The 22,058-nt window shown below is 37.5% G+C and overlaps 4 protein-coding genes across 9 annotated transcripts; 2 read left to right on the forward strand and 2 right to left on the reverse strand.

Moving 5' to 3' along the window:
- Window positions 1-44: 44 nt before the first annotated feature.
- Window positions 45-2,772, reverse strand: LOC307008604 (apoptosis regulator BAX). 4 transcript variants are annotated; one of them, XR_013799862.1, is made up of 7 exons: window positions 2,412-2,617; window positions 2,285-2,315; window positions 1,575-1,730; window positions 1,147-1,279; window positions 926-1,015; window positions 617-830; window positions 86-518 (listed from the first exon to the last, which is right to left on the reverse strand). XR_013799862.1 is itself a non-coding variant. In XM_079631561.1 (6 exons), exons 1-6 carry the CDS (start codon window positions 2,419-2,421, stop codon window positions 681-683), a joined length of 570 nt encoding a protein of 189 aa, XP_079487687.1. In that variant the 5' UTR covers window positions 2,422-2,772; the 3' UTR covers window positions 45-680. The 4 variants fall into 4 exon arrangements, 2 of the variants coding, with proteins under 2 accessions (XP_079487687.1, XP_079487688.1); XM_079631561.1 differs by having other exon boundaries at window positions 45-830; window positions 2,412-2,772; XR_013799863.1 differs by lacking the exon at window positions 2,285-2,315 and having other exon boundaries at window positions 2,412-2,607.
- A 795-nt stretch (window positions 2,773-3,567) lies between these two features.
- On the reverse strand, window positions 3,568-6,941 carry baxb (BCL2 associated X, apoptosis regulator b). 2 transcript variants are annotated; one of them, XM_079631536.1, is made up of 7 exons: window positions 6,507-6,941; window positions 6,403-6,433; window positions 4,677-4,847; window positions 4,438-4,573; window positions 4,235-4,339; window positions 3,919-4,083; window positions 3,568-3,863 (listed from the first exon to the last, which is right to left on the reverse strand). In XM_079631536.1, the coding sequence occupies exons 1-6, from the start codon at window positions 6,526-6,528 to the stop codon at window positions 3,931-3,933; spliced, it is 618 nt and encodes a 205-aa protein (XP_079487662.1). In that variant the 5' UTR covers window positions 6,529-6,941; the 3' UTR covers window positions 3,568-3,863; window positions 3,919-3,930. The 2 variants fall into 2 exon arrangements, with proteins under 2 accessions (XP_079487662.1, XP_079487661.1); XM_079631535.1 differs by having other exon boundaries at window positions 3,568-4,083; window positions 6,507-6,905.
- Window positions 6,942-7,169: 228 nt separating this feature from the next.
- On the forward strand, window positions 7,170-16,607 carry aldh16a1 (aldehyde dehydrogenase 16 family, member A1). 2 transcript variants are annotated; one of them, XM_079631515.1, is made up of 17 exons: window positions 7,170-7,465; window positions 7,561-7,659; window positions 8,518-8,617; window positions 8,726-8,852; window positions 8,935-9,092; window positions 10,751-10,822; window positions 11,227-11,573; window positions 11,979-12,137; window positions 12,260-12,416; window positions 12,513-12,588; window positions 12,667-12,772; window positions 12,944-13,074; window positions 13,828-13,995; window positions 14,119-14,323; window positions 14,411-14,596; window positions 15,618-15,743; window positions 15,992-16,607. In XM_079631515.1, the coding sequence occupies exons 2-17, from the start codon at window positions 7,573-7,575 to the stop codon at window positions 16,160-16,162; spliced, it is 2,376 nt and encodes a 791-aa protein (XP_079487641.1). In that variant the 5' UTR covers window positions 7,170-7,465; window positions 7,561-7,572; the 3' UTR covers window positions 16,163-16,607. The 2 variants fall into 2 exon arrangements, with proteins under 2 accessions (XP_079487641.1, XP_079487642.1); XM_079631516.1 differs by having other exon boundaries at window positions 7,279-7,659; window positions 15,992-16,468.
- A 118-nt stretch (window positions 16,608-16,725) lies between these two features.
- On the forward strand, window positions 16,726-18,910 carry LOC307009462 (ferritin, middle subunit-like). The gene is made up of 4 exons (XM_079633244.1): window positions 16,726-17,805; window positions 18,023-18,169; window positions 18,314-18,439; window positions 18,530-18,910. Exons 1-4 carry the CDS (start codon window positions 17,704-17,706, stop codon window positions 18,677-18,679), a joined length of 525 nt encoding a protein of 174 aa, XP_079489370.1. The 5' UTR covers window positions 16,726-17,703; the 3' UTR covers window positions 18,680-18,910.
- The last annotated feature ends 3,148 nt before the right edge of the window (window positions 18,911-22,058 follow it).

The raw sequence follows: 22,058 nt of genomic DNA on the forward strand, positions 1-22,058 counted from the left end.
TGTTTACCTATTTTCATTTCAGTTTTTGTTTATTTTATTTATTTGAATTATTTTTAGAATAAATAAATTTCCTTCACATGCACATAAGCAAATCGATTTTTTAATAACAATTCTCTTACATTACATTTCAAACATAATATAATTTCTGTACACCATATTTATAGTACATAGTTATTTTGTGTATTTACAGGGTGATTCATTTATAAAGCATTGTCTTTACACACTGATCCACAACCAATCCATTTTAATTAGCCCCAGATGAAATCATAATTTGATGTTTTATTAAAAGAGTTTGTTTTAACAAAACTGCATGGAGTTAAAACGGTTGCACTAGTGAAAATGAGGTAGAGGTTCATAACAGCTAAATCAAAATTACAGTGAACAATTCTCTTGGCACAACACACATGATATTTCAAGTATTGCTGGTGATTGCTGTTTGTCCCATTTTGGATGTGCTTAAATGTAAGAAAAAGGCCATCATCCTTCATCTTTCTTTTATCCCTCCTCACAGACACAGACTGAGAGATGCACAAAAAATATCACATCTGTAATTCCTGTCTTTTCATACACTATATTTTATAATATTTTACACACTTTTGTGCATTACAGTACAAACCATGTTTGTGTAATTCAGTTGCATTTGTAAGTCCTTTACTTCATCACTCCTCCACTGACCCTCCTCAGGCACCTCTGTTTAGTCTCCAGACGATGAGGCCACCCAGCAGTACTCCGCTGATGAAGAGGACTCCAGAGGAGAGGGAGGTCAGGCTGGATGAGGAACCAAAATCTCGCTCAAAGGAGTAACAAGCCAAGGAAGAGATACTATTGATCTGAAGGTATTTAAAAGAGTTCATCAATGACCATAACAGATGTGTCTCATCAATGCTGTGTTAATACAAGTGTTGTCATGTTAATCAAATCGTACCCATCCTCCTTTATTGCCGATCCAGTACAGCAAGTTATCCCTGAAGTAATCCAGTGTCCAAGACACAATTCCTGAGACATAAGCAAGAATCTATATGCAAAACAAAAAACAAGCACAAATGAATCAAAGTGCAACCACGCATCTGGTCACAAAGCTTTAACACTTAGGGGACAGAAACACACAAATGATGATATGGTAAAGACAGCACTGCATATGCCTACCTTTGCGATAGTTTTTCCAACAACACAGATCAGAGTAACAATTTTCCCCCAGGTGATGCCATCAACAAACACTTTGTCTAAAAGCCTCTGAAAACTCTGTCTGTCCATCACTCGTGCAAACTCATCAAGCATTCTAAAATTAAACACAGGCTATACTTGAATAACAATTCATTATTCTTAAAACCCATATCCCGCTTCCATAATAAGAACTTTATTGTGTCACATTTTTTTTCTAGTAATTGCTACTTTCTTTTGAACTTTTCGACTCATATTTCAAAATTGACAGTTCTTATAATGACTCATTTCTCACAACTTTATTTCTTAAACTATCTCACATTAATTATAAGCTACTTTTGTTTAAACAGACTTCCATAATAGGCTACATACAGTAATCCACTCGCATATCAAAAAGACCTTTCGATACTAACTTCTTATATTTTGGATCCCGATCGACAGAATCACCGATGGCTCTGATGACTTCAGATATCTGATCCAGGAACGCCTCCTTCTCATCACTCATTGGCTGCGGTTCAGGAAGAGACGGTGCACATATTCCCGCCCTCTGTACCTGGTCCCTTACTGATCTGAAAACATATTATGAAAGCATCGTTGTTTTGATATCCACCTTATTTTTCTACGCGGAAGCTATTTTCAGCCGCTAGGGAAATAACAAGAAGAATAAAGTGTTGTAAACGATTTGCGCTACAAACCAGGGTGTTTCATTACGGCAATCCCAAATTAAAATAATAGTTTAGGCTACACCAGTTTGCCTTTTTTTTTCACAGCTAAAAATAACTGGAGGCGGATGACACCGGAAGCCAGAAACATTTAATTTTCACTCTTAGGCCTACGTGAGAATTAAGGTGGATAAAGAAATGAAACCAATAGCAACCTACTTTATTCAGTGGGCTAATAAATAACAACAAATAACATTGAAAATATGAATCTAGATTACATTATTATGTGTAGGTTTTGAAGTGATTGTGAAAAAAATTATACTTTTTTAAATAGGCTTAATGCATATTAAGTATTAATCAGGTAGGCTATAGGCTAGGCCTATATATTTACAAAGTTATCTGCTCAACATCAGACAAATATTTCGATATAGACTACAAACAAATATGTATGTGGAACTTACCGAAGTAAAAGATTGTTTGTAAACTGGTCATCTAAGAGATACAAAAGTATTGTCACTTTACTGGATTTCATGATAGCGCACAGAAAATGGCAAAGGCCGGTTTAAACTTGGCTGAATAGGCGCCTACCTGATGCCATGAGCGCTTTCTTTTTCCTGTCTTCCTCTTTGGTCCTACGATAGGTTTTGATGGTCACTTCACAAAACAAAATGAAAGTGTATCTACCGGTGTATCTTTTACGTCAACAATTATTGTAGGCTACTAAACATGAGAAGAACTTCTAGTAGCGGCTTGATGTCGTCCGCATCTTCACCAGGCTACAAGTGAAAATAAAAGCGAAACAAGTTCTGTTTGCGGCATTTCCTTCCATCTGTCGAACAAATCGAATCCATACTTAGCAGCAGCCATCCTTCAAAGTAATTCATTCACAAGACACATAGCTCAGAAGAAATGTGTGTGTTATGACCTGGGCACTTTTTATTTGAGCATCAGAGATGACTCGAGTCACATTTGACTCTAGACAGATTCTAAATTAAGAAAATGACTTGACTTTGAGTCTTTGACTTGAGACCCAATGACTCGAGACTTGACTTGAACTGTATGACTCGAGAATAAATTCATATAAAATTGTATATAAATCATCGCAACATCAATTGATGAACATAATGAAAGGAACGGAACCATTGACGCCAGTCATCAGATTCTGCGCGATTGCGTGACGCTGCACGAGCCCAGAAAAACATACATCGCGGCGAGCGCGCTAAATACAAAAACATCTCCCAGCATCGTTTATTTTTGGATATAAACACTAATCTGGCGGTGTATTGCATAAAAATATATAAGCAAAGTTAAACATGACATTTAGCCTACTATAAAACCAATATAATTAATGTATCACACTTGTGAATTTACCTTCAAATGTTTTATCTTCAACATTTTTCGTATAATTGTTATAATAATTCCACATTTTGATAATCATAAATGCATGCTATAATAAATTATATGAATAATATTACGATACATTTATATAAAAAAAAAGGTAATAATTTCTGAGGAAAAAAAATAAGGTTGAGGCCAATATAAACTTTTTTTCTGTTTGGTATTGTAACTTGACTTCAACTTGACCCTTAACAGGACTCGACTTGGTTGTGTGTACTGTGTGTGTGTGTGTGTGTGTGTGTGTGTGTGTGTGTGTGTGTGTGTGTGTGTGTGTGTGTGTGTGTGTGTGTGTGTGTGTGTGTGTGTGTGTGTGTGTGCAGAATCAAAAGTCAATGGGGCATAAAAGCTGCATTTACCTTAATATATTTATCTTAAAAAAAAAAAGAAAATACATATTCCAAAATTGGGAACTTTAGTCACATTCAATGCACAATACTTACATTTTACAAGGGAGTGGACAAAACACATAATAGAAGACCACTACTCTATGTCATATAAAAATTATTAATAAAAAGCTTAGGCTTAGTTCTTATCGCTGTACAATCTCTTCTGATCTTACAAAATAGTATAAATACATAAAATAAAGACATATAAAAAGAGGCAGATTACAAAATCATGCTGCAGATCAGTTTATGTGATTTCCTCATGGTTTCTCTCAGGTTTACATAATACTTCTGTTGCTGTATTATATCTCCACTCTCTCTCTCTCTTAGCTTTTTTGAAGTCTCGAGAAGATGAAGCCACCTAACAGTAGGCCACAGGTGAAGGAAAACGCAGCTCCAAAATGGGGAAAATATTTTCTCAGTGAAGAACCAGAAAATTGTTCAAAGGAGAAACAGGCCAGTGCAGGGATACTGTACATCTGTATTATGGCGTACAAACAAATAAGTTATAGATGTGATATTGTGACCTAAACTGTTCAACACATCTTCGAAAGAAGAAAATTAAAACAAAAGTCAAATGCTTCTTTATATTCCAGTATTTGAAAAAAATAATGTAAAAATATTTCTTACCCATCCTCCCATTTTGCGAATCCATTCCAACAGATTCCTCCTAAAGTAATCCAGACTTAAGGTCAGGATACCTGAAACAACTCTGGGCAAGCGTGCGAGGACCATCTATTGAGAGCAGAGAAGTTACAAATTAACTGTACAAATATAAACATAAAGATGCACATCTGTCTACAAACAACAGATATATTAAACTAATCCAATACCTTTGCAGAGAGCTTTCCAACTGAATAGAACAGCACTATAATTCTCCCCCAGTTGATCTGGCCATCTGTGAAAACCTTTTCCACAAGGTTCCAGAAACTTCTTTTATCAGCTACTTTTACTAAGCCATCGATCATGCTGTGAGTTTAGAAGAACAGAAAGAGAAACCAAGGGTTTTAACAACCTGTGTAGATAACACCAATGATGTTCAGTAAAGACAGAAAAAGTTTCTCAGACTGACTCATTAAATGCTTGATCTTGATTGAGTCTATCCCCGATCACTTTAATGGTCTCCGCCAACTGTTGAACAAGCTTCTGGTCCTGGCTGTTGCTTATTGGTCGAGCTTCGGGAAGGTCTGGTGGGGCCGCATTTCCTTCGGCTGCCACATTCATCACCTCATGTCTTACCACCCTGAAAGACATTTTATACATGAATAGGAAATAAAACCCACATACAATCAGGATGTTAAAATTAATTTGGTATTTGGTTGCTTTGTATTGAGTATTTGCAGCACATGTCCAGTCAAACTGAAAACGATGTTTTCTTAAAGGAGAACTCCGGCGCAAAATAAACCTTTGGTCTAATTACACATTGACTGGTCAACTGGTCAGATAGACTGGTAGAGACTGTTTTTCAAAGATGGCTTCTGCCTGTATACGCGAAGTTGACTGTATGGATAAAATATTTTCTTATTAAACTGTCTGGACACTGACAAAGTTCTCAATGCTTCGGTTTGAAGGTAGGGACCCTCATTATGCTGCCGTGTTAGTGTGGGGCTATTTTGAGCCTTGTTAGTGGTATTAACAAGCGATTTTTATTTGTCATTACTCTATGCCCCATATACTAGCGTTATACTAGTGTTATAGGCTGAACTGTTTTTAGAGATAAAACTATTTACATTCGATAATCATGAAAACAAATCTCAGATAACGGTTGACTAGGTAACAATTTGTAATTAGACCAAAGGTTCATTTTGCGCCGGAGTTCTCCTTTAATTTGCAGTGCATTTAGCTCTCTCAGCTACCGTATAAATTACAGTTTTTATAGTGTCCATTTTTTTTTTAATGATTAGGTCTCATGTTCAAAATAATGAATTCAAAATGTTCCAGTCAAAATTATCTATATTCTATGATCTATAAAATCTAAATACTTTTTACTTTTTTTACTCAAGAAAATATGTAATTTTGTCCACAAGAGTTCTCAACTATGTTATTAACTGAACAACCGCACCATACGATCAGCACCAAGATGTTATTTTCTTCTGTGTTGGACATTTTGAGCACATTATTGTGAGTTCTCTCATTTTGTTTAATGTTTTATCTACAATAACCTGTTGTCAAAAATTAACTTGTTGTCAACTTGATCATCAACTATCAATTACAGTTTGCAATATTTTTATGATTTCAATTCAAATATATTTCCAGATTTGTCATTTACCTGATGAAGAAAAAAACACAAGGTTGGCCGGACAAGGTCAACCATTGAAATTGCGTCAAAATGGTGAAATTGTCATTTATGTGGATATGATGTATACTTATATAAGTTATGTGATTAGTTGTCATGATATAACTGTGACTGTGTCCACTGGTGATAATAAATTATTTTGTCATAGATTGTTTTTTTTTATCATAATTTATATGTAACACAGGACACACTGTGTGTGTGTGTGTGTGTGTGTGTGTGTGTGTGTGTGTGTGTGTGTGTGTGTGTGTGTGTGTGTGTGTGTGTGTGTGTGTGTGTGTGTGTAAGTTTAACAATTTGTGCATCAACTGTTACTTGAGTGTTTTTATGTTTTTTTTACATTTTAAATAATTAAAATGCTGCTTCTATCCTTTCAAATTAATTTATATCCACACAGAGATTTGGCATTTTTAAAATAGGCCTAGGTATAGGAAAGTAATCATTAATGGAAACGTTAAGTTTATGCGACAAACAACAAATCACAAGTTTACGAAGTAACACATACCCGATTAAGAGTGCTTCTCCAATCTGATCATCTGTAGATCGAAGAGAAACATTAGTAACAGATATCTAACATCGCTTGAAGAGCACAAACACACGGTCACTTACCCTGCGAGACTTCGCAAGCCATAGTAATATATTATTGTTGTTGTTTAGTTTCTCAGGTAATGTTTTCAACTGGATAGCCTATCTCTGTGGGAATCCCACTGTATTTCAGGACAGTGGGCTACTCGCAACTTTTTCACGAGGCTGAATCCTGCTTCTTGTTCGCAGCTTAGTTCTGACGAACACTACACGCCCTCTGGAGGTCACATTCGTCGGGACGCTGATACATTGATGGCAACTATGGACGCCTTCCAAGTAAAAAAAAAAAATCTATCTATCTTTCTTGAGTTTTATATGTTGTCTACAATAAGCCATGTAGAGTTCGTATTTTTTTGTGAACGAGTTCCTCTGCTGCAGTCCAATAGTAAGATTAGGAGGGGTGAGTTTGACGTAGACTACACTAGTGTTGCCATGTCCACGGCAAGTCCTATCAGCGTCTCTACCTGGGATTGTTCGTTCATAAAGTTAGGCCTATACTCATAAGGGATGCGTTTTTTCCCCATGAATTAAAATATTCTTTGTATTTTTTAAAATGTGTTGTATTGTTTCAAAATAGGCTATTGTAATAAAACTGTTATTGAACACAATATTTTACAACAACTTTCAATGTAGCTAGTCTTACTAATCTATGAGTTTTATATTTTCTATGTTGCCCATCTGACATTCCCCAAATCGGAAAAAAAAAATTGTTTCACTCATTTTCACTTTTTGTGGCGCTGTTATTGCAGACCATTTCGCAATTCTGTTGTGCGATATCTGGCAACACAATAGCTACAACCCAGGAAGAAATACCAAGCGTGCACGTGACGTGAGATATCACGTTGAACGTTCTTTTGAAATCTGTTTGAAATAGTGAGACTTCTTTACGTGTTTTTTGCGATCGAGATCTCGTCTGTTCCGTCTTTTTTACAGTCTGGTTCCATCGTGTTGTCATTAGTACAACTTTCTACATCTGATTGCGGGTATTAAGTGATATAATCACTGCACACTCAGTATTGTTATTTTATTTTAAAGTGGTATATTTTTCATTAGTCCGTAACAATTGTTATTTTTTTAGTTTTAATTTGTTATGGCAGGCATTTCTACAAAGACTGTGCACGAAATCTTTCGGACTATGGAGTATGGATCATCCAGCACGAACACTGCAACAGCACAGGTAAGCGCGAGCTCCTCGGGGGAAATCTATCTTAAATGTATCTTGGACAAATTGTATTATTTTAAGCATCACAGCATGCTGCCACTTTATCACCCAATGTGAAAATGATTTACATGTGACAGTACAGGATGACCGCTCACGAGAAAAGCATGTGGCAAGATGCAGATTGTCCTCTTGCTGTAAAATTGCATTAAATAAGCCCAACATTGTGCGGATTGTACTTCTTGATGCATGTCTCAAGGAATAGTTCACCTAAAAATAAATTCAGTCATTTATTAATCCGCAACATACAAATGCACATGAGTCTTATGTAAATCACAAAGGGGTGTTATTTAGAAGTTCGCTACAAACAAACAGCTTCAGTCACCATTCACTTCCATTGCATCTATTTGCCATTCAAGGCTGTCGGTGTTTATATGTCTCATCTTATAAAAATCCAAATGAAAGTAATACAGGTTGGATCAACATTAGTATAAGTAAGTAAAAAAAAATTGTGGTGAAACTACCCCTTGAAGTATTGTGAGCAAAGTTCAAAACGGTTGACTTCATGTATTTTGTGAGAGCCATTATAGTTCTGTGAATGATCTACTGAAACCTTCACCCTTTTTCACAAAGCCAATCTATTGGTTCTCTCAAAGGGCTAGAACACACCAACCTACAGTATGTTTACTTCAATCAAACATGGTTGTATTTTGAAGCATACATTACCAAAGAAATTTGAATTTTCAACATAAGTTGAACCTAATTCTCAAGTATAGTGTCATAATTTCTTCTCATCTGTGAGAGATGTGCATTCCACTGAAATGTGCATTCTCTCAGGAAAGTGTCCATTTTCCTGCATGTCTTTCTCTCCCTCAGTCCTGGCTGGAGAAGCACTCTCGCACTCTTGGTTTCTTCGTTGATGGGACATTTTCCAGCCCTGCAGACAGGCAGACCCTGGATGTGACTGATTCCAAATGTGAACAATATTGGATCTTTTATTATTTTCCTGAAGTTCTTATCTGTTATCTAATCTTCCATGCTATGATAAGATAACTTCTCCTGCCCTCTTCCTCTCTCTTTACAGCGGCGGTGGTCTGCAGCACCGTTTGTGCTAAAGATGAGGATGTTGTGTCTGCTGTCTCCTCTGCAGCTCGAGGCTTCACAACCTGGAGGGAACTGAGCTGTTACCAAAGAGCCAAAGTCTTACTCAAGTACTAGATCTTTACTCAAAATGATGTCATAAATAATTAACCTATCACAGTAATTGTCTATTAATATATGTTTGTTCCCCAGGTTGGCGAGTGTTCTGCAAAGACACAGTCAGTGTGTATCTGAGCTGTGTGAGCTCTCTCAGTCTTCTACCTCTCCTACGGTGCTCATTAGACTGGCCCAATACTACGCCAGCTGGGCTCAACTACGAGACACACTCATGCCTGAGTGGACCCCGCATGGTATGTGCATGTCTATTCGTTTATATGAGTCTGAGAGGCAGAACTCATATAAAAAAGGGAGAAAATGTGGCTAAGTCTACATTTTAATTTCAAAAGGCTCCCTGTCCACACTGGTGTTTTCAAGCGTTTTCCTAAGGTTGCTCATCCACATCTGAAAAATGCTTAAACCGCCTTACTGCGCATGCGTAAAACATACTAAAAGTTCACAAGATGATAACGAGAGAGCAAACATAATAAAGTTCTCACTCTACCCTTCTGGCACGATAATTTTATCAGCAAAATATCCCACCACCAGGTTGCACTCAAAATATGTCTAAAACGCAACTGTCATCATGTTTTTCTGCAGGAAAGCAATTGTGAGTATATTTTCAGTCATCTTTGCAGGAATGCAATATGAAGACTGTACAAAGGAACATTTCTCTTTAGCAACACACTTAAAGTTTATAGCAGGCACAACAATGCCGATATAGGCATAGTCATCTATCGGTACAACATGCGTGCGTCAGTGATGCGCGGGTTGATCCAAAATGAGCGACGAGTGCCTGCAATCACCCGCGGTTACGAGTCATCCAAAAATATTTTTAATGATATTCGGGTCGCGGTCGGTCGGGTTGTTTGAAATAAAGATGCCAATTAAACCTTTGTAATTTATATAGTACTAGACACAATTTTCTATGAAATAAATAGGCCTACGCTTTATTGGCTGAATAACTGGCACGAAGATGACGCACGAGCTCAGTCTGCAGGTAGAGATGCAAGTGGGAAATCCTTATTTACCTTTTGAATGTTGAGCGCGTTATTAACTTTTGAATAAAAGCTGACGCGGGATAAAATGCCCAATTTCCCAACACGTTGAACTGAGCAATGCCATTGTGTCATTTTAATAGGCTACTTTTAAACGCATATAGCTCAGTAATGTCAGTTTTATGTATTTTCTGAGAGGGGGCAGGATTTTTGTTGGGAATGTCGGGGGAGAGACGCACACTTCGATTAGACTGGATAAACACATGCAGCATCTTAGTTAAGAAAATTAAACGAAATAAATGAATAAATCAAGCCTTTATTACATAACACTAGGCGATATCATACAGCATTCAGAAAAATGCTGTACCCGCACCTCTAGTTCCTACGTCTATGGCCCAATGACGCTACGATGAGCATTTACTAGCTACTTTTAAAAAACGCGGGCCAGGAAGCGGGTGGGTTAGTTGAAAACGTCGGTCGGGTGCGGGTTGTTTATTGACCCGCGCATCACTGGCGTGCGTCATTGTCTTCGAAAGCATCAGTTTTCACAGTCCACACTACAATGTAAAAACGGCGTTTTCAAATTTACCCATTTGGGCGAGCGTTTTCAAAAAGCTCAGTTTTTGTTGATAAAAATTACGTGTTCAGTCTATAGGCGCGTAGTGTTTCTTTAAGTGACATTGCCAACTACTGGCCTGGCAGCATAGTAAAGTGTTTTTAGTTGTTTTCACAGATCTGTGTGAATGGGACAACATATTGTCGAAAACTGCAAGGGAAAAACTTCTCCATTCTTAGAACATCATTACCATGTAAACATACCCTTAGTGTGGACAAGGCCTGTGTAATTGACTTGTGAGAAAATAAGCAGGAAGCATGATTGTGAGTCTGATGTCATGTTTTACTTACTCCACTAGGTGTCGTGGTAGTTTCAGATGACTGCTCTGTATATTTTCTTATGCTGAAAGTTTTACCAGCCTTATCTATGGGTGAGTCTTTCTTTAAACAGACACTTTCTTGTCTTGAAGTTTCACTCTTCCAGAATGAATAAAGGGACATAAAACAGATAGCCAGTTGGCTCACTCAGCCAGTTGTAAACTACAATTTGGACTTTTTAGTTGCACTAATAGCAGAAATGACATGTCTCACATTTAAAGGTAATAATACTAATTGTAAATATAAATGTTTTTATCCTTAGTTTTGACAGTGTTTTGAACATTGTTACTGTTTTTTTTAGTGTTCTTAGACCTTTGTTATTGGTTTACCTTTTACTGATTAAATAAAATCATAATTCATTAGGATGAGTTTGTTGTTACTAAATGTAAAGAGCTAAACGAGAGGTGAGGGTGCAAACAAAACTGTTATTTATTTGCCTTCTATATTTATTTTCTAGGCAATTCTGTTATTGTAGTTCCTGGCAAGACTTCCGCTCTTCCTGCCCTTCTGTTGGCTCAGCTGTTTATGGAGGCTGGAATCCCTGCTGGAGTGTTAAATGTGGTGACAGGCAGTGAAGTATCACTGGCTGCCAAACTGGCTCAAAATCCACAAGTGAACTACCTGACCTATTGTGGATGCAAACAGACTGGAGAAGCTGTGGCTAAAGCAGTGGCTGGCTGGGGAGTCCCCATGTCTTTCTCTCTCTCACAAAGCTCTGTGTGCCCTTTCATCATCTTTGATTCGGCAGACCTCGACAGCGCTGTGGATGGAGTGATAGAGCTGGCCTTTAAGAAGAAGAGAGATGTAAGAAAAAACAAATAGTTATTTTCATTTGTAATTATATTTCTCAATATTACTGTTTTTACTGTATTTTTGATCAAATAAGCTGCGGAAGGCATAAGAGATTTCTTTCAAAAACATTTAAAAATCATAACTGTTCCAATATAGAAATATATAACCGGTTTCCAAAGAAAATATTATATGGTATTTATATATGTATTTAATATCTACATATTTAATATATACTACTTGTTATTAATTCATATTAGTGTGGTTATTTAAAAAACAAAACAAAAAAACAGTTGACAGTGCTCCAGCTGTAAACCCATTGTCCACTGGGGGTGCTCACAGATCGAAAACCAGTGCAGCAGAGTCATGAAAAGATATAATATTGATCTTTTTGCCTGCTTCTCTCTTTCTCTTCTCCAGTTCCAGTGGGTGCTCTGTGTGCAGGAATCAGTGTTGGACAGTGTTGTGGCCAGGCTGAAGTTGAGAATGGCTGGGATGAAATGTGTTTCTCTTGTCACGGAGACTGACAGGAACCTTATAGATGTTGTTGTTCAGGAGGCACAGCAGCAGGGGGCAACAGTGTGTGGATTTTTTATTAAATATGTCACCAATACAAACATTTGAGCACATATTGTTTCAGCATTTACTGGACAAATGCTTTTATCTTTTTTTTTCTTTTCTTTTTTTTTTACATATTGTAGCTGATCCAGTCATGTCCTCCTCCTTCTACTGGAGGTCTCTACCCCCCTACTGTACTTTGTGGACTGGCTCCCTCCTGTGAATCTGTGATTTCACCTCCTCCAGGCCCTGTGCTGCCTCTCATGTCCTTCAGGAGCTCTGCTGAGGGAGTTACACTTGGTGAGGCTGAAATGAAAAAGAACTGATTTATATGAAGAATATTGTCTATACACGTAGTGAAAAGTTGTACGTTTTGTTATCTGTCGTTGTGTGTAGGAAATCACAGTCCTCATGGTCAGGCTGCCTCCATCTGGACTGAAGATTTGACTCTGGCTTTGGAGTCTGCAAAGAGGTGCATGTCTGGTCACGTATTTGTGCATCTGTCTGTTGTCTTGATCTTATTTCACCCTCTTTTTTTCTTTGTCCATAGTCTGTGCTTGGGATCGGTGTGGGTGAACTGTCATTCTGTAATGGATCCCGCACTGCCTATATGCGGACGGAGGGAGAGCGGGAACTGCACCGATGGAGGCAGAGAGGTATAAGAATTGCAAGAAGTGACATTTCATGTGCTAAGAATGGGCTTATGTGGTGTGTAGGCCTTTGTTTATGTTCTTTTGGTTTTTCATACTATTTTTCTGATTGGTTGTATGGTTTTGTTTGGTGTCTAGTTCAGAATGTCTGACTCTGTGATTTCCGTTCCTCTATAGGGGCTGTATCAGTTCCTTCGGCCATCGCTTTCACCCTCCCTCCCCCGCTCCAGTCCCAGCTCTATCAACTATGCTGCATTTGGCTCTGTGGCATCCAAGTTCATGATACCTGAAGGATTTGATCCTTCCAGGTGGGTGTATTGTGGCTCATAGTTTAACAGTGAACTGACTGAGAAATCAATATAAGTTTTGTAGATAATGTCATAAATCTTTCAACACAAACAGACCTGTTCCAGTTGGTATAAACATCTAAATATGATCAGTATTTCAATTTAATTGAGTTTAGATTTTAGCACTAACACCTCATCTCTATAGGGTAATTCTGTGTCAACTCAACAGCTTAGTACAGCTTCCTGTTCTATAGTTCACTATACTTTCTCACTTACTACCTGTCTGCACCATAGAAATAGGATAAATGGTCTGCTATATATATATTTATATATATATATATATATAAAAAGCTCTTCACCTTCTAGAAGCCAAACATTTTGGCAGAATGAATGATGATAACAGTATACAGGTCAAGGAAATCAATCACAAAATAAAATGCACCCAGCCTCCAAATTTGTATCCACTGATTTTACTTTAAAAATAAAACATACCTATGGGAATTGAATGTGCAGCCTTTATCAATAGCAAAAACCGCGTGATGTGATTATGGGGTGGCATGCTAAATGACCATTACTGATGTATTCTAAACTCAGACATTCTATTGCTTTCTTCTATGACCAATTTCTCTCTCTCTCTCTCTCTCTCTCTCTCTCTCTCTCTCTCTCTCTCTCTCTCTCTCTCTCTCTCTCTCTCTCTCTCTCTCTCTCTCTCTCTCTCTCTCTCTCTCTCTCTCTCTCTCTCTCTCTCTCTCTCTCTCTCTCTCTCGCGTGCAGTGTCCCTCGCTTTTACCCACAGTTAGTGAGTGGTCAGTTGCGTAAAGCTGACTCGGGCTGCAGCAGGTCAGTGTTGGCCCCTGGGGGTGCTGTTCTGGCTCACTGCCCAGATGGAGGCAGGAAGGATGTCCGGAATGCAGTAGAGGCCGCCACTAAAGTCCAGCCTGGGTAAGAGCATATGGAAAAGTTCCTGTTTGTTTTAAAATAAATCATATGGGCCAGTTATGGTAGCCAACCTTTTTTGATTGAAAATAGTGACCTAACTACTGTGATGAACTGCTGCCATTGCAGGTGGATGAAGAAGAGCCCTGCTACACGCTCTCAGTCCATTTATTCACTTGCTGATAGTCTGGATAAGAGGAGGCGGGACTTGGCTGTATCAATACAAACTCAAACCAGCATCTCATTTGAAGAGGCAGAGAAAGAGGTGGAGCTAAGCATCTCCAGGCTCTCTGATTGGGCTGCACGCTGTGATAAAGAACAGGGTGGAACTCCAGTAAGAACACATGGTGTTGGAATGATTATTCGATTAACCCCAGATTTAATGTGCCTGCTTTCTAACTACTTGTCCATCTTATTCAAGTTCCTGCCCCAGTCTGGCTCTGCCCTGTCAACTCCTGAGGCTTTAGGAGTGCTGGGAGTGATTCTCCCCAGCTCTAAACCTCTGCTCTCTTTGGTGTCTCTGCTGGGGGCAGCTGTTGCCATGGGAAATGCTGTTGTCATGGTGCCAAGTGAAAAATACCCTCTTCCAGCTCTTGAATTTATACAGGTTTGCTACAATTGTTTAAATAAAACAAAACAACTCAATTCATTTGTTTAGTACTTTTCACAATGCTTATTGTTTTAAAGCAGCTTTACAGAAAATGCTTATCTACCATTTAAAATGTAGGAAGTATTTTGTTATCAGCCAGATAAGTAATGTCCAATTGGCAGTAATATACAGCTGAAATATAGTACATGTTTTGTTGTTCGTTAACTTAATCTGTTTAGTTAACACAACAAATGTGTTAGGCAGCAATTGCATCTTGTGCTCGTAATAATTACAATATAAGGATTATATTTAAATGATAGGATAATATTTTAAAGTTTTGCATGTCATCTGTTGCTGTCATCTAAAATCTTTGCAGTTGTCAGTGTTGTCTGAAAACATTGCAAACTATGGATCCTATCTGTAGTTTCTCCAGGATAACTACAGGCATCCTGAGGCAAAAACAGGGAAGCAAAGGGAGAAGAATAACTGTAGCCGCTGTTCATAGCATTTTAGGCAAAGGATGTACAGTAGTCAACATTTAAAGTGAATCAAAGTTGTCCTAAGACAAGAACGGGTATTGTTCAAAATTCATGTATAACTTTGATGCAAGGTTATTTGTATTTGGCAGATACACATACAGGACTACTGTATTTGGTGCTGTTTCATCAGATATAATTGTAGAACATGCTTATGAAAAGCATAATGTAAATGCTCAGCTAAAGATATATTTGAATATAGATGAGACTGAGAATGCGTCTGAGCCCTGAACATTATCAGGAAGGATTTCCAGAGTTTAGGAGCCAAATTCAAATAAGCTCCACCTTCTTTAATAGACTTTGATATCCTTGGTACTATCAAAGATCCAGCATTTTGTGACCTTAAAGAATGTGATGGATTTAGTTTGGAATTAGACCGTTCAGGGCTTTCTAGGTAAAAATTAGGGAACCGTATTCACATTTTTGTATGTGTATTTTTTAAGTGGTAGCATTTCAATTCTTTATGTTTGTAAAGTCTTCAACTTCTTTTTGTTTGCTCAAAGGTCCTGCAGGCCTCTGATATCCCTGCCGGTCTGGTCAGTATAATAACAGGGAGCAGGGATCAACTAACCCAGGCACTTGCCAACCACAGTGTGATTCAAAGCATTTGGTATTGGGGAAGTAAAGAGGTACGGGTAAAGATATTTCTTTTTTCTTTTTTTTCCGTCTTAAAATGGGAGTAGGAGGCATTGAGATATAGAGAATGGAAAAACTGTGTATTTGACATTAGCATAGACATGATATTGAATTCCATTATTAGTATTCTGTTATATAGAACTTTATAAGCATACATGCTATTTTGACTGCTGAAAATTTGAACAAGGAAAATGTTCTGTCAGCACTGGTCTTATTGGATATATGGAACTTCTCTTTTTAGGGCTGTCAGTTTCTTCAGTACTCCTGTATCAATCCCCTTAAACGTTTGTGGTTACATTGTGAAGAGGAGGAGGCGGCAGGCCGAAACTGGAGCAGCTCAAATCCCTCTCTTCAAGAAGAGCTTTGGAGGAAGGCTGTGGTCTGGAAGAGTATATGGATCCCTACTGCATAAAAGCACTTATCATTCAGTTATAACTTGTCTAACTTGTTTATTTCAGTGCAGTAATCAGGTTTGATTACAGTGTAAAAATAATAATAAAAATGTGCCATTATTGTACAGAACTAACAATTATTTGTAAAACACATTGTGCTCTTCATATTGCAGTGAATTTCAATTCCCTGTTGTCATATAAGAGGGGATACTGTCTATGGAGGGGACTCGATATGGTTGCTACTATATGGATATAGTTGCTTAAATGAAAACTTATTAAAAAGATTAAATGATCAGAAAACTTGACTAAAATTTGTGTTTTTTGCTGCTACTAAACTGAAAGAAATAGCAATACAAGGCTTAACATGTAGCATAGATAGAGTATTAGGCTGGTTGGCAATTTATTTAGGGCAGCTCATTCACGAAATGACATTGACAGACTTCTCAAACTGCTCAAAAGCCGTTTAAAAAAAAAATGATTAAAACACGAATAGTTTGGCATTCTATACCGACACTGAAAGCTGTTTACGACAAAGCTGAAATGAAGACTCGGCCACACTGACGAGTTCATTAAAGTTTCAGGCGTAGTCACGTGTAATGCATAATAGGAATGTAATGGAGAAAAGGTGCTGAGTCACAATGAGAAAGCAAAATGCCACGTCTTGTTGTGAGTGTATTTTTTTTGTATTGCTGACACAAACTACATCCTCTCCCGTTTATAGTACAAAATGCTTAGTCACTGTGACCTGATGGATTACCTTTGTACCCGAAGTAAACAAACGGCTCCATATGTGGCTGTTATTGGAAGACTCCCATGACATTTCACGCCAGGGCTTCCGTTCCTATGGAGTGCCATACGCAGTAACATGATTAGCATTATTATGATGAAAATTACTTATTTTAAGCCTTATTTAAACTATAATATTTCACTATGTGCTTTCTGTAAAAAAAATAAGATTCAAACTTAAATGTTTGTTGTAGGCTACAATGTGACACAGGTGTCTGCTTGATCAACAACATGCATAAGTATACTAAACATTTCAATTTGTTTCCATAATTTCTATCATTGCTTACTTTAAACGCAAATCTTAGAATCAGGTTTACAGTTCAATATTTTATTCTTTACACCCCTGATGTAAATATGGTAAATGCTTGGTTAAATACAAAATTACATCGAATTTAAAGGTTTGATATTCTCTACGTTTACATAGAATGAAGAATAGTTTTCTGGTAGAATCAGGTTTGCCATTAATTATAAAAAAGAGTGGAAAAACGTTAAATTGTCGTATCTCCAATGTCTGCTGACTCTCAGCTGACTGTTTTACCACTTCCTCATTCAGCTCGTTCTTTGATTGGCTGGTTCCAGTGACGCATCATGTTGTGATCGTATATAAGACAAATGCGCGCACCTTCATTTCACTCACAGCTTCAGAAAGATACTAAGAGGTTCTTGCTTCAACAGTGATTGGACGGAACTTCGATCTCGATTCGAAAAACTCTCCGTTCATATTTATTATTTTTTACCAACGTTTTGATAAAAAAACGACGAAAAATCCGCCGAAATGGATTCCCAGATTCGCCAGAACTACGAGCGCGACTGCGAGGCTTTGATCAACAAGATGATCAATTTGGAGCTTTACGCTTCCTACACGTACACCTCAATGGTAAGTATCAGGCTTTAAAAAAAAATCAATTTTCTAAATCATGTCTTTTGTCGTTATTTCCTCTTGGTTGTGACATGTATGCAAACAGCCTTGCAGCTTGGAATTGTTTACTTTTTGTCATTTAACGTTACGTCACTTTTTACGATGCCACGAAACCGCAATGAGCGACCGCGTCGCTCGTTTATAATCTTTACCCATGGGTTTTTGTTTTCAATAGGCTCACTACTTCAAACGGGATGATGTGGCTCTTGCTGGTTTTGCCAAGTTCTTCAAGGAGAACAGTGAGGAGGAGCGCGAGCATGCCGAGAAATTCATGGAGTTCCAGAACAATAGGGGCGGACGCATTGTCCTTCAGGACGTAAAGGTAACATTTAAAATGTGAAATATCGACGTTGAACAATTTGGTAGACAAAACTGACTTTAGGTTTATGCATATTTGTAGGGCCTGTTGAATTGAAGGGGTAGTGGGCATCACGTGCTCACTGATGTATTTTGTCTTTCTCTTCAGAAACCTGAGCGCGATGAGTGGGACAATGGGCTGACCGCAATGCAGTGCGCTCTTCAGCTGGAGAAGAACGTCAACCAGGCTCTGCTGGATCTTCATAAGGTCGCGTCTGAGAAGACCGACCCTCATGTAAGTCCATGTTCTTTGCTCCTTAATGCTTTTATTCCATCCTAATTGATTTAAATGTCTTAAAATATTTTCTGATGTCTTGTCCAACAGCTGTGTGACTTCCTGGAGACTCACTACCTGAATGAGCAGGTGGAGTCCATCAAGAAGATTGGTGACCACATCACCAACCTTTCCAAGATGGATGCTGGCAACAACAGGATGGCGGAGTACCTGTTTGACAAGCACACCATGAGCAGCTAAATGCAGCCCTCAGATCATCTGCAGAACCTCCAGCTATACTCTAGGCTTAAATCATCAAGCTAATGTTGTCATGCAGCTCTTGGGCAATTTTTTTAACTTTGAAAGATTGACACATTTAGAGGCTACATTTCACTGTATAACATGCATGGCTCTTAAATTAGCCATCAAGCCGATGCTTTTTGAATGTACACTGGTTTAAGTGAATTTGGTGAATAAACATTTTTGGCTGGATTGACTTGTCTTTTACTTTTTTTGGAGTTGTGAAATTCATGGTTTCAACAATTCTTTTGAGGTTGGTGACTACAGAAGTGTTTGACTAATGTAGCTTTTATCAGGTAATTTGTCTGGCCTACAAAAGAATAATTAAACAATAGTAAGATTGTGACAGTTTGCAATAGGAAAATATCTTTGAAGTTTAGATCACATGTGGCTGAGTTTGCATAGACCCACACTATTAGGATTAAGTGACAATTACAAACTGCTTTGCATCCTGGTAAGTCGGTGATCACCCTTCACATATCTGATTTTTAACATACAATACATCCAAATAGTTTACAGTTAAATATGTTTGATTTACTTGGGTTCATGAATAAATTATGTAAACCTAGGGTTGGTATCTAGAGGAATATTCTGTTGACTAAGCATTGCACCTACATTCTAACCCTCGGAGTACTGGTAGGGTTAGAATAAATTAACAAGTAGTTGCAAAATTACTTAGTAGAATATCAGTTGGAAGATCATCACAAAGAGTTAACATAATAAAGGGGTGGTTAGTTGATTTAACTTTTCAAATTTTAGTTAGTGTATTGGTATTGTTGCTGTTTGAGCATAAAGACCATTTGCAAAGTTCAAAGTCAAGTCACCTTTATTTAGCGCTTTTTACAATACAGATTGTATCAAAGCAGCTTCACAGTGAAAACATGAAAATAATACAACAAAGTTGTTTCTTGAAGAAAATTGTGTCATTGTCCACCTTAAGGGAGATCAATAATATTGTTGAATATTAACCCTTAATCACTGTTTGGGGTCAGGCTGACCCCACTGGACTTTTTCTTCATTTTTTAAAAGTGTTACCTTCATCTCAGGGGCATGAAACTCTGTGACTTTTCCTAAATAATCTATCAAAACATGCACAAAAAACTGGGCTTGATTTGGTTGTTCTAAAGGTGTGTAACATTTTTTTAAATCTTTTAAGGTGTTTGGGGTCAAAATTACCCCACATTGAAAATGAATGGGAAAATGAAAAAAATTACTTTTTTATTTTGATTGTCAAAAAAATAACAGTAAATCCATTATAAATCTGAAAATTTCTACAAATAAACCAAGGTCTGGTCCTAGAGCATAAATAAAAAGTAGAACGAACTTTCTATCTTATACACACACACAGACACACACACACACACATGTATGTGACTGCAACAGAGAGCATTTTTACAGAAATTTGCCAATAAAATAAACAAAACTGGCATAAATCTAAGTGGTCCTAGAGCATAACCCCAAAGTGGAACGAACTTTCTATCTCATACACACACACTGCATAATAATAATAACACACTGATAATTCTGCAAAAGCAGATAATTCAAAATATATCAGAAAACAACAACAAATTCGAAGTCTGACAAAACAACAGATTTTTTATTTATTTAAAAATGTTTAAATAAACATTCACAAAATATATATCATAAAGTTATGAGAAGTTGAAGCATCAAGAAAAATGAAGTGAAAATGAATGAGTCTCTATGGCCCTCTCTGGATACATGTGGTCATTGCACTTTAATTCCGTAAATAGGTAAAAAACTTTAAAAAATTCCACAAAAACACAGCATAAATGTATAATTGAGAAGTAAATAAAAAAAATTATATATAGTTTTCCATATAAAAAAATTATATTTCCTTATGCAATCACTCTTTAAAAGTTTGGGGTCAGTCTGATCTTAAAGGATTAGTTCACTTTAAAAAAAACTTTTGCTGATAATTTACTCACCCCCATGTCAGAGCCATAGAGAGAAATATGGCTCTGCCCCATGTCATCCAAGATGTCCATGTCTTTCTTTCTTCAGTCGAAAAGAAATGAAGGTTTTTGATGAAAACATTTCTCCATATAATGGACGTCAATGGGCCCCAAACGGTTCAAGGTCCAAATGACAGTTTCAGTGCAGCTTCAAAGGGCTTCAAACGATACCAGACGATGTTGAAGATTTTATTATTTAGGAAATAAGTAATTCAGCTATATATTTGTACACCATTATTTCCCTGTGTGTGTCTTTGGTTTGACTTTTGGGAAAGAAAGTCTAACATTTCTGGCATCAAAGATCTCTGAGAAGTGATTTCATAAAAAGATTGAAACCACAACAAATGGCACCCCAGATGGGACTTGTTAGGAGCTGAAGGAACCACACAGGGCATCTCTGGTGACCGGCACAGACAACAGTGGCCACTGTACTTTGAGGTGAGCATTTTTGCTTTTCTGTAAGGTATGTGTTGGTCACCAGCTGCCCGGAAGTGGTAAGAAAAGCTTCTTCAAATTTAAAAGAACTAAAACAAAATTGAAAAAGGGGTCTTTGATTCCAGAAATGATTGCATGCAGTTTGATTTCTAATAAGAAGGCCTTGTAGATATCAAGTAGTTTGTAATAGCGCGGGGGAGCTCCCAGTAGTGTTTACCAGTGCTTATATGATCCTGTGTGGATTTTGTGAACACTGGTGTTGCTGATTTGGCGCTAAGGTTTTGTTGTACGAATATGCAAGAATCTGTGTTTTGCTTTATTAAGTGGGCCTCGATGGATAATAGGCAAGAGCATGCATACAGATGATTTGTATTTACTGATAAGGATATCAGTTGATTTATCTGTGTTTTTGCGTATATCAAGAGGGCCTTGATGGATGATTACGCAAAAAGCATGCACACAGGGTGTTTTTCTTGTAAGTGGGCATTGAATGATACAAGAATAGCATGTACACAGAAGAAGATTTTATGTTGTCAAGTGGGCCTGGATGGATGACAACCGTACTGATAAGGATATCAGTTATTATTGATTTGTGTTTTACTTGTAAGTGGGCCTTGAAGGATACAAGTAAAAAGCATGTGCACAGATGAAGTTTTAGTATAGTTAAAGAGGTATTGTTTTTTCACTGTGTTGAGGAAGTGAATCAGTGAATCTTAGAGGTATTGTTTTTTCACTGTGTTGAGGAGGTGAAACAGTGAATATTTAATGTAGTGTTTTGAAAATAAAAAAATTTGAGAAGTAGCGAATAATTCAGATCTGACAGGGAATAGAGTACAGAATAGGGTGTGTGTTTCTGTGGGATCCTGTGTCTTGCTTGACTGTGCCTGTGGGTAAAAATAGTGACCCCCCTGACCCTGGTCACTTGAAAAGGG

Source organism: Phoxinus phoxinus (assembly GCF_949152265.1).
Source record: "Phoxinus phoxinus genome assembly, chromosome: 1".
Lineage (NCBI taxonomy): Eukaryota > Metazoa > Chordata > Actinopteri > Cypriniformes > Leuciscidae > Phoxinus > Phoxinus phoxinus.